This window comes from Pholcus phalangioides, unplaced genomic scaffold, assembly GCF_987345545.1.
Source record: "Pholcus phalangioides strain wild (caught in Gottingen) unplaced genomic scaffold, Ppha-v1.0 ptg000014l_1, whole genome shotgun sequence".
NCBI classification, from domain to species: domain Eukaryota; kingdom Metazoa; phylum Arthropoda; class Arachnida; order Araneae; family Pholcidae; genus Pholcus; species Pholcus phalangioides.
In genome coordinates, this window is record NW_028301607.1 from 10,220,666 (window position 1) to 10,233,433 (window position 12,768).

Consider the following 12,768-nt stretch of genomic DNA (forward strand, 5'->3'; position numbering starts at 1 on the left):
ATAGATCGATAAAAGCCTTGCCAACTCACTAACAAGGGAAGGGTTAGAGGGTGTCCTCAAAAAGCTTCGAAAACATTACAACCAATTCTACTCGTTAAAATATGCACGAAAATATAAAAATATCTGGTGGAATTGTTATGGGTCATCCAAAAAAATGTGTGAATATTAATTTTTTTTTCTCTTCAATTGAGGCCAAGAAAGACAAAAAAATCCCACAACCCTAGAGTGTTAGCGACGTCATTCAAACAACACATGATGAGGTATAGCATCTATCGGCTGACCATATTTTCTCGAGAAAAATACTGAGAAATTGTTCTTCGAAATACGGGACATTAGTAATTATCGCCAAAAATTATGCCAAAGGTAGACAAAGTTGCCAACTCGTGCTCAAATCACAGAAAAGTCGCCAATTGCGAGAAATGAAGCACCACTTCATTGTAGTGAAAATAAAAAAACATGACAAATATGTGAGATGACTATTCCTATTTGTAATCGTAGTTATCGTAACATAATTTCTCAGTTGGGAAGCTAATTTTATTCTTTGATTTGAAGGATAAAAGTCACGTTGCCTTCGTTAAAAATACGTAAAAAACCGTGACATTCTTTCAAAAAAATTGAAACAGCCAGAAAAACAGAAAAAACCAAGACTGTCCTGGCAAATACGGGACGTATTGGTCACCGTAGGCATATATAAAGAAAAAAGAGAGAAGCTGGAAGGGGAAAAAGAAAAACACGCATGAAAGCGCTAATTTAATTAGTCAAATTTGTCTTCAGCATCAGATTCATTTGTTTTGTTCAACAGCGTTAACTCCCTTTAAAATTTTAAATATTTCAGCAGTCTGATTTTGTGTTTGAATTCATATACGGAATTTTACAAGTTGCCGATTTTCATTTCCGCTCATTTTATTTATCCTCCATTTGCGCTAACAATTCGAACGAACGTTTTTTTATGTATGTTTTTCATTTGTGCTCTGAAACTATGAGAGTGATACCAGTACATACTATACGGTATGGATGCTGTTCCAAGAATATACATCAACATTACAAACATTACTGTTGAAGACATGGCGATGGTGATCGATGGTTGTACGATGGGGGAGCAGCTTGATGTCCTTCGAATTCTGTGGGCAAAAGGACTTGACGCAAGGAATATTCACAAAGAAATGTTTCCTGTTTATGGAGAGAAGTGATTATCGCGTAAAGCAGAGCACAATTGGGTCGACAATTTTTCGCTCAAAAATTCGTGGCAATGATCGAAGCGGGCGTCCCATTTTCATTGAGGCAGAACCAATAGTGCAGCAGGTGGAGGAACTGATTCGGACTGTTCGACATACAGCTCACCTAACATAGGAGACAGTTCAAAACTTTGGTCGGGAACTACTTCGTCATTCACCTTATAGCCCCAAGCGATTTCCATCTGTTTAGTCCACTAAAATACCATCTTGAAGGCTAATTTTTTGCAGATTAAGTCCTAATGTGGCTCAGACAGAAACCCACAAAGAATTCTATGCAGCTGGTATAGGGGCACTGATGAAGCGATGGAATCAGTTCATAAATATTGGTGGAGATTATGTTGAGAAATGAAAACAGTTTTGAAGTGATTATCTCTGCATCTTTTTTTCCTTAAAAAACCGCCATGAAGGAACAAACGTAAGCGGGAAAGCTGTTTAAACGGAAAATCGTAATGAGAATTACTCAGTGGTGAGACTCCCGAAAAAATAAAGTCGCTCTAAGAGGGAAAACGTTAAAAGTGGGAACGTTATAACCGGGATCGACTGTATGCAACATACAAGATATGAATAAAAAATATTTACAATATTTACAATAATTGTACGCGCGAACAAGTTGAAGCGCAAGAAAAATTCCATGAAACGAAAAATTATGGAAATAAAAGGAAACAAAAGTTGAGAGGATACAAAATTAAACAAAATAAAGCAAATTTTTTAAAAACATACAAAACTAAGGAAACAAAAGAAAACTGAAAAGAAAAAAAAATACAGAAAACAATATAAAAGAAAACAAAAATTTAAGACAATACTTATATTGTTTATTTCTGTCACCCCGTGACAGAAATAACCAGAAATAATGCACCCCGCGGTTGCAAGCGGTTCAGGTTCGGGGGGGGGGGGGAAGGCATCATCTATAGTTTTATTCTGTGAACGCACAGATGCAACCGCTGACGGCGGTTTTTTTCAACCGAGAAAATCCCCATTTTTTTGGACGGTTGGGGTAACCGGAAAGCTGCCATGTATTGAAAATTCTTGAACACCCTGATGACGGTTCGGCTGGACTCGCGGTTGCTATCTTCCATTGTCTATTAAGTGGTTTGGTTTGACAAGGAGGATGATGGGATTTCGAAAGCGCTAAAGTTTTTTTTTTTGCTGAAACGTTATAACCGGGATCAAATGCATTTCATTCAAGTATTTTAAAGTATATATCTCGGTTTTAACGGCGTAATCACGTTACTTTATGAATGTCATTGTAACCGAGTTTTAATGTATGCTCATGTAGGAAAGCAAAAAAATTTAATTTTTTCTTCATTGGGTTTTTTTTATTGTTATCAGTGCAAGAGCGACAAACAAAGAATTAGTTTCTGTCGAATAGAACTTCAACTAGCTTCTTGGGAACTCAAACAAAATTTTGAATATTTATCAATTAAAATGTGTCCGTACTGTAGGTCCAGAACCAGGGGGGGGGGGGGAGGTTGGCAACTGCCCCGGATGACATAATTTAGGATTTAGCAATTTTAGGTAGGAACAAAGAACACCGTTATAAAATTATCGAATTTTAACACTAGAACGGCTGGAGCAGTCATTTTGATGGTTTTTAATTTTGAAAACGCTATAATTCCGGCAGTATTTGACGTGCACACTCCATTTTCGGTGACCTTTCATTACTTCTGCACTTATCTCTGTGCACAGAAATTTGAAGACATTGGAGGTTTTTTCGGGAGATATCGGCGTTTATACCTAGAACGGCCACGAGCAAATATAATTTTTATGCAAAACATGCAAATTGTAATATGTTTTCTCCTTGTGGTGTATACTTGGTTTTTGGTTTATTTCCTATCATTCCCCTGATGGCACACACAACACAACATGTATTCACGAGTAACATACCAGTAAGAAAAAATAAATAAAATGATGAAATTCGTTGCATCATGTTACTGGGCAATCTAAAGCGTACATTGACAGAGACAGTGTGTATTCGCAATCAAAACCCTATGTCTTGATATAGCTATAGTCTCTGTTATAAGAGTTGAGGAAACTTTTTTTTTCTTCCCCGATCGTTCCCCTGGCAAGCTCAGTTTTTGTCTTGATTTGACACTTCAAACCTCTTCATGGCACCATCTGCTTTGAAAGCTTCCTAGGAAACACAGGTTCATTCACAGTGTGTAAAAATGGATCTGAGGAAAAAGAATGCATTAGAACAAAGTAGTCATATTTCATCAGTGCTGAATGATATTTCGGACAATCTGAGGCGGAGGAGACTTACGATGCAAACAAACTCTGTGACAACGGAAATCACGATTTCTTGTTGTATCTACCCGAAAGAGAAAGCAGTGACTGGTCTGAATCAGATAATACTCATGAAAAAGAAAGGGTTGTGATGTATTTTTTTATTGTATATTCTATACAAGTTAATTTGTACTTTGAAATTATAATAGTGCCCTAGTTTTTCCTCAATAATGCAAATTTACAGACTGATGTACATTTTACAGGTAAAATAGTATATGTTATCCATAGCGTGTGCGAACAACTAAATAAAGTGAATAAAAAAGACCGTGATATACATATAAAAATGTGTATATCATAAAACTGGAGCAATGTACGATGTAAATGCAATGTTTATCCATCTTTTTTCATGGTAAATGTTGTCCACAGTTGACCTCTAATTTTTCATATTTTTAGTTTTAAAGTCATTTTGTGGACACCCTGTATGCTTAAGAAAACGCAAACTTCTTCAAAATTAACAAATTAATGTGGGATAATGCTTGTTACTTTTTATTGTAAAAATTCAGTGTGGTTAAATATACAGCATTTCACTAAAAAGAAGCGGCAGTCAAAATGACTGCCATCGGCCCTTTTAGGTATATCGTTCTGCCCTTCTAGTGTTAAAGTTGTGGGGGTGGCAAAATAATGTTTGCCCCGGTCCGTCTGAATTATGTTACAAAAATCCTAGTTACGGCTCTGCGACTGCCGTCTCAACAGAATCAAAGATTCAAGGAAAAATGAAAGAGACCTTAACCCGCCACCTCTTAATTTACATATTTATTGTCATGAGTCATTCTGCCAGAATCTTATTGTGTATGATGTATACTATGTAAATGAGGTAGGTCTCGTGCCGTGCCCGAGCAGGGCTCGTATGAAGAAATGCTCAGGTGTCCTGTAAAAGAATGTTAATGCTACAGTGGTTGGAATGAAATATATATTCATGCATATTTTTTCATGCTTAGAATGATTTCAGTGAGCCCTCACAATTTTATCTCCTAAATGAAACAGTAGACAACACCACCAGACCAACCGTGACCCCCGCTCTGTCCCACTAGGGGATATAAGCTGGTCCATCTCAGAAGACGTGGGCCACGGTGGACGACATCCAAGACCAGCAAATCACCCACACCAAGTCACACAGCTACAAGCCAACCAGCAGCAGGACCCCTCATACAACTTCACCCCCTCCACACACACACATACGTCCCCACTTGTTGTACATGAAACGATATCAGTAGAAAGATATGAGGAAACATGGGCAAGTGCACAGACGCACATCGCCTGCAGGCCACGAGTGGGGCCCTCGAAAATTAGTCATACAAGTTGTATATTTATACACATATGAGCACATAGACAACAATGCAATCATGAAAAAATACAAAAGAATTGCGAATGATACATGGTGATCATAGATGCATCAAATACAACGTACAAAATAAAAAAAAATCCAAATAAGTCAAAAAAATTTGATGTGTGCAAACAAAAATACAAATATAACGAAGGATCGACCGAACACCAATATACGCCAAAAACTCTGTACACAAAATTCGGTCTAAAATTCCAGAATTACACTTGCTACATGGACACATTCAAAATTACTTTCCAATAAAACTTTGACAAAGATTACTCGTGATGCAACTACAGAACAATGACACAACGGAAATGTTTGCAAACTAATGCATCGAAATATGTTCAATATTAGAACCATTTCGCAGAACGTTTGAAAGATCGACAAAACGTAAATGTGGGACAAAAACTTTGCACATAAGATTTGGTTGACAATTCAGAAATGACATATTCGAATAAGAAATGATACGTTGTTGATTCTGTCTGGACCGGGGGGATTTTTTGTCATTGAGTCTATCGATGATGCGCCGAATTTCAAAGTTAGATATCTTTCTTTCTTGTGTAGAAACGTTTGAAGTTGTCTCAGGAGAAGAGAAGTCGACACCATCTGGCAAATCTCGATCCAGGAAAATGCAGGAAAGTTGCCCAGCAGCGGCTTCGAGGCAAAAGAGAAATCCGGAAGTACATCAACAAAAATTCTGACAAAATTTAAATAAAAATTCATATAATTATGATTTATATCAACAAAAACATTTTTAATTTTGATTTCTTCTCGAGTTTTTTCAAGTCAGAGTTTCCTAAACGTGTTGTCTCACCCCCCCCCCCTCCCCCTTCCTTGTTTCAGACATTCCAGAAGATCCGGTATCATATCTGAGGCTTCTACTTCTCACGATTCATCATCCCTCTCAAGGTACGGTATTGCCTACTTTGGGGAAACACTTTTTAATTAAAGAGCTTCCGTGTATAGTTTCTCCTCTTTGTTCACAATTTAGATATAATCCAATGCAGGACCTCGACTACATGCTAGGTTAGATGGGGGCAAGTACACATTTTGGCTCCCCCTTGAAATTTTGAAGGAGTGATTAGTTGTGGCCCTGATGCAATATTACACACACATATATACTAAATGATTCGCTTCAAGCACTGCTCACTATTCCACCAACTTCTGTTGAAACAAAACGGGCATTTTCTGCAGCAGGTCATTTCGTTACTAAACTGCACACATATCTGAGTGACGACAGTGTGAATAACTTGTGTTGTGTTTCTTGAAACATTATTTCTTTACCAACAGTAAAAAGGTGGAATGGCTTTGATACTTAAACTATTGTGTGTTTTGTTAAAATATTTATTTTTCTCATAACATTACATTTAAATAAAATTTGTGTTGCATTTATAATTAAGGAAACGATTTTACATTCTTTATATTTGCAATCATTGCTATGTCACGTAAATTTATCAAATTATTAATACTAACTACGAATATAAAGTATATACTATGCATAAATAACATTTTTTTTTTGTTTCTCGCTTCAAGCTTCTTTGTTGCAAAAAGAATCTGAAACTCTGGGAAACGTAAATCCTTATCAGTTAAGCAACCTCCTCTTCTCCGTTACAGTAACCATAATCATTGACGATTTTGGGAAATTTTACGTTATTTCATTACAGCATCAGATAAACTTTCTTTTATACCAAAGAGCGTTGACGTTTACCAGGAAGGCAAAGATGACGCTGTTGTTAGTTCGTTAGTAAATTAAGGATGGTTAATTTTTTTAAATTCACTTTTGGATATTGATCGTGTGTGGTTCACGAATGACGAAACTATCATGTACACATATAAAATAACATGTCCTAACTGACTGACTAATTCATCGCCGAGCCGAAACTGCTGAAGCTATAAACACGAATATTGTGTGGCCAGTGTTTTATTTTATGACGAAAGACTCGTTAAGAAGGGGTTTTTTTTTTCGAAATTCAAACCCTAAGAGGGTGGTAAGAGGGATCAAAGGTTACATAGAGAACTCACGCAGAGTCGAAACCACTAAAGCTATATTTATGAAATTTAGTCAGTAGTTTTGTTTCATGACACAAAGACTCACTAAGAAGGGGTTTTTCTAAACTCGGCCCCGTAAGGGGGTTATAAGGGGGTTCAAAGATTATATTGTCTATATTATAGACAAATGACGCCGAGCCGAAACCGCTGAAGTGAAGAATATGAAATTTGGTCAGTATTTGGAAAAACATATTTCAAAATTTTGAATGGGGGAATCATCACCGCGAGTAATTTTCAGATTATCAAATCCACGCGAGCAAAGCCGCGGATAACAGCGATTTCATTATAATTTCTTAAACCAGCTTCGGGAATGAGTTTTAAAGGGTAATATTTGAAATTTTCGGTAAGAATCAGTGGGGCCCTCTGGAGCATATGATAACAAAAGTTATTTAATTATCAATCGTTATTCAAATTATGGATGGAATAAATAAATTTGCATAACTTATATGACGGTAGATCATTTCCAGGCCCGTCATTTGGGGGGGGGGGTGTCGGGGGGGGCAACGTTCCCCCCACCCCCCGATCCCCTCGCGATACGTGTATACTATTATAGGTATATACACTATTGTTTCATCTACATTTGAACAGCAATCAATGGCACAACCACACTTAAATAGCCATTTTACAAAAAACGTGGAAATAACAATCATTTTACATCCCTATCTTCTGACTCGACAGACATAGATGTGTCCAGCTTCCTATATAGTATTGGTTCTAAATCGATTATTATCAACCTCCTCAACTTTGAAGGAAAGAAAACTATTTTACTATCGACTTCTCCACTTGTACAGATGGAACTTTTCTGAAAAGGGAGTTCAATCTATTGTAGAGGTCTTCAACCTTTTTCCAGTCTAGTGCCTATAACCCATCATCAAAAGGAGAACACCCATACGGCAAGTTCAACACACGAATGCATGAAATGATGATTTCAATCCTTGAATGCAATTCCTCCGAGGTGTTTAGTTGGAACACTGATCAAGTGCTCGCGAGCACGAAATGGCAAGCAAGCATCGAGCACTCTGGGTACTTCAGGGGGTCACCGTGGTGCTCACGAGCAACGGGATGAAAATGCCTGGTCTATGGTCATGCAAAACTCAGCTAAGCGTAACTTCCAACTGTTCTACATCTCCTTTTAATGGCAACAAAAGACCACCCAATCTGCTCCTGGAAAATCTCGCATTTCTCTTTTTCCCATGTTATCTTTCCATTTCCTAAAACGTAATCATAAAAATCACTCTCGTTTACTAACATTTTCTTTTTTTTTGGGGTTCCAGGTACCCTTTGTGTATCCAAATGTTTTCCACTGTTCCTCAAATCGTAATACATAAGCCTACCTTACAGTTACAGTGCAGCTATAGATTGATTAAGTTCACGATTAAGGGCCCGGGTTCGAACCCCCGTCGCCACTGAAGTTGGTTTTCAACTTCGAGGCGTGAATGCGAGCTGATCTCCCCGTTAAAAAGTCTCGCCACAGAGAGCAACAGGCCTACAATACAATTATTCAATCATTACACTTCACTCATAGTTAGAAAAATTGATGGCACATGGAAACACTACACACATAACAAGCATTACCCAGAAACAAACTTGACGTCTTCGCAACTTCAGGTTCACAACACATACTAACACATTCCAACATGTACCAATTCGTTGGAAATTCCGTAGAGGAATGTGGACGAGGTGCATGTATGGCTTAGTAGTAGTAGTAGTGCGACCGAGCTGCTCCTGGGTGCACAACTAGAAACATCTGGCGAGTCGAGAGACGGATCATTGATCGGGGCGCCAAAGTGCGTGAATTTTCTCGTGTGGGAGAGAAAAAGAACATTTTTGTTTCTCCTCGTGTGACAGATAGGAACGACGCCCAAATTGAATCCCTATTTAAAATGGTCAGCAAATAATAGTTTTTAATTCATATATTGAACATTATGAAAATTTAATATTTGTCGAAACTCACCAATACCACCAATACCATATACGCCATAGGCAGCTGTAATATGCAGAGTAGTGGAAAAACATTGTTAAAATATCGATTTTTTTAATATGAAAACAGAAAACAAAAATTATGTGAACTGGAAAGCAAAAAAAAAATCTATGAACAATGAGAATTTCGAAAAGAAATACATCGAAGAATTCAAAAATGAAGAAAGTCATAGCCAATGTCTAGGGCTCTCATCAGAGGGGAACACCCTGTCAGGGTGTGCCAATGTCAGGATGTTCCCCCCTGATGTGAGCCCTAGACATTGGCTATGACGTTTTGAATTCTTCGATGTATTTCTTTTTGAAATTATCATTGTTCATTTTTTTTTTCTTTGCTTTCCAGTTCACATAATTTTTGTTTTCTGTTTTCATACAAAAAATTGATGTATTTTAACTATATATATATATATACATATATATTGAAATACTCTACTGTGTTGGCGATTCGATTCTGCGTTTTTAATACAAGTCGGGAAAAAAGGGACATGGAAGAACTCTGGTTTGAAATCTTTCTCACATAAAGAAACACCTTCAGTTTCTGTAATACTCCCCATAACACAGGAAAACGCTTTTGCCCTCGTTAGCTGAAAAATTGGCTGATCCAGGGAGATTCCTCCATTCTTTTTATTTTTTACAGCACAACAAAAGAGAAAGAAGGTTGTGTCTTCCGCCCAAAATCTCCTGCAGGGGTAAATTCAGATGTGTGTATTTTTATTTGATCGAAATCGCTATGTATCCTACTGTACATACATATATAGATGCACTGCCCATCGATTTTTTTTTCCGAAAAATAACCGTAATATTATACGTATAAACTCAAATCTTCAATTTTTTTCTCATCGCTGTCATTTTTCATATATATTTTATACAGTTTTTAAATACGTACCTTGAGAATTTTTTTTTATTATATGTATAACGTATTTCGGCGCCATATGCAAATGCACCGGTTGCACCGCTCTAAGATCGTCTCTGAGATAATGTTATATTCCACGATGTTATGCCAAGAGAGCACCGCATCTTTCAACGCAGCAAACACAAATCGGATGTTTTCAGTATCTGAAAAATATAGTCGAAAAGCAATATCAAGTCATGCAAATTTCAAATTATCTATATATATATATAGGCCTATATATATATATACACGGAGTGATTATAAAAAAACTATCCCGACATATGGGCCCCTAACTATCATACCATTCACAGAAACTGAATGAAATTTTGGCATAAGGTATTTTGAGGTATGCGCTCAAGAATGATATGGAAAACAACAGTGTCACTCTAACAGTTACGGTTACAGTGAGAAAATTTCGAAAATATCAAATGGCAACACCAAGTTTTTTGTATTGGAATGTGATCTCCATTGTGAAAAACCCTAAATAGCGTTGGAATGGCACCTGTAGCACGAAAATCCCCGGAGCTAGGCAAGGAAAAAGGACTTTGCCGTGCACGAGAGCATTAATTTAGAGTGACACTGTTGTTTACCACATCATTCTTGAGCGCATACATCAAAATACCTTATGCCAAAATTTCATTCAGTTTCTGTGAATGGTATGATAGTTAGGGGCCCATATGTCGGTATAGTTTTTTTATAATCACCCTGTATATAATTGGTTTTCTCTGTGTGTGTTAATCAAAAACAAAAACACAGCAGCAAGGATTAAAAGCCTCGTCACGTTCTACACCTTTTTTGACTCGCGGAACCCTTTCTGGTATATAATTTCTATGGAGGAGCCCTGTAGGCCTATTTTTCATTCATTCCTCAAAGTTACTGATTTGTTATTATTATTATTATTCAAAAATAGTTATAATTATTTTTTTCGAATTTAATGGGATTTTTTTGTATTTTTCTCGAGCTGCCGCGGAACCCCTGGAGAGTTCACACGGAGCACCGGTTGGGAACCGCTGCCCTAAATCATCTGTGTGTGTGTGTGTGTGTGTGTGTGTGTGTGTGTGTGTGTGTGTGTGTGTGTTAATTCAATTTCTCAAAACTGATATTTTTCCCGTGGGTTTTATTCATGTTTGATCGAAAAAAATATTCTGAAGCGAAATGTGGTTTCCGTCTGCAGGAAAGTTATTCACAACTTGTAGGAAGAAATTCAACATTAAACGACAAGTTCAGTTCATATTTTTCGCGCTAATGGAGCAGCCTCTTCTTCGTGAGCGCTCTTGCACAAAGTTGCCAAATATTGTTGAAATTACGGAAAAATCGCAATGGCGGGAAACGAAGCGTTACTGCAAATTGCAGTGGATTAAAATGAATTCCACGAAATAAAACGTTGAACAAGACAAATGTGGGAGATTAATGTTCTTCTTTATAGTTGTAATTATCATAATATAATTTATGAGATGAAAAATAATTTCAATCTTTGACTTCAATAAAGAATAAAAATCCAATTAGGCGTCATGTAAAAAACAGCAAAAACCGGGACACTTTTGCAAAAAAGTCGAGATGGCCAGATTAACAAAGGAAACCGGGACTGTCCCGGGAAATACGAGATGTATGGTCACGCTAGTTAGGACGCAGCAGTGGAGAGGTAAAGAAAGGTCCCACGCAGTCTGTTATGTCTTCCTTCGCGAGCTAGACCATAGACTCCGCGCCCCAGTGATTGTAACTGATGATAAATTTCCCGAATTCGTGTGAAAAATTGGCTAAACGAAGGAATTTTCTTATAATTTGCAGAAAGGTTCATCAAACCGAAAAAAAAGAAGAAAAATTTAATTATACATGCAGTTTGATAATTTACATAGCATATTTGATTACACATTTTTACCGATAGGTGGCAGCACATTTTTTTAACTATGTGGAAAAAAAAATTTACTGAAAAAGGAAATTTTTGAGGGGAATTTTCCTTTAAAACTATGTGATAAAGAAAAAAGTAAAAATTCAATAGTTCAAAAAACATGAACGATTTAGTTCACACAGAACGACAGGATTTCATTAAATAACAAAATTTTGGTTGTCAGAATAGTTATATTTATTGCCAACAGATGGTGGTAAAATTCATTAATATTTTAATTGCGTCATCTGCCGATAACAATTGCAACTATTATATCATTGAAATTTTTCGTTGTAAAAATTAATGCTCTCTTGCTGGAAAACACGTTATAGATACGTGCATACACAATGTAAACTGAAGAGCCAAAAAATCTGGTTCAGGCATGCGTATGCAAATAAAGAGATATGGAACCAATCACACTACGGCGCTGCGGTCGGCAACGCCTATATAACACAACAAGTGTCTGGCGTAGTTGTTAGATCGGTTACTGCTGCTACAATGGCAGGTTATCGAGATTTAAGTGAGTTTGAACGTGGTGTTATAGTCGGCGCACGGGAGATGAGACATAGCATCTCCCAGGTAGCGATGAAATTTGGATTTTCACGTACGACCATTTCACGAGGGTACCGTGAATATCGGGAATCCGGTAAAAAATTAAATCTACGACATCGCTGCGGCCGGAAAAAGATCATGCAAGAACGGGACCAACGACGACTGACGAGAATCATTAAACGTGACAGACGTGCAACCCTTCCGCAAATTGCTGCAGATTTCAATGCTGAGCCATCAACAAGTGTCAGCGTTCAAACCATTCAACGAAACATCATCGATATGGGCTTTCGGAGCCGAAGGCCCACTCGTGTACCCTTGATGACTGCACGACACAAAGCTTTACGCCTCGCCTGGGCCCGACAACACCGACATTGGACTGTTGAGGACTGGAAACACGTTGCCTGGTCTGACGAGTCTCGGTTCCAATTACTTCGAGCTGATGGACGTGTACGGGTATGGAGACAACCTCATGAATCCGTGGACCCTACATGTCAACAGGGGACTGTTCAAGCTGGTGGAGGCTCTGTGATGGTATGGGGTACCGTGATATGGGACCCCTGATACGTCTAGA

General features: G+C 37.6%; 1 protein-coding gene across 2 annotated transcripts in view; it reads right to left on the reverse strand.

Annotated features, from left to right (window-relative positions):
• Positions 1-3,568: 3,568 nt before the first annotated feature.
• Positions 3,569-12,768, reverse strand: part of LOC149078120 (guanine nucleotide-binding protein G(q) subunit alpha-like) — a 29,419-nt gene continuing 20,219 nt past the window's right edge. Inside the window, exons 8-9 of one of the 2 annotated variants that reach the window (XM_089241706.1) lie at positions 9,755-9,924; positions 3,569-5,496 (exon numbers count right to left, since the gene is read on the reverse strand). In XM_089241706.1, coding sequence (XP_089097832.1) covers positions 9,773-9,924 — 152 coding nt within the window. In that variant the 3' untranslated portion in view covers positions 3,569-5,496; positions 9,755-9,772. The remainder of the gene's footprint in view (positions 5,497-9,754; positions 9,925-12,768) is intronic. The other variant, XM_089241705.1, reaches the window with a different exon arrangement.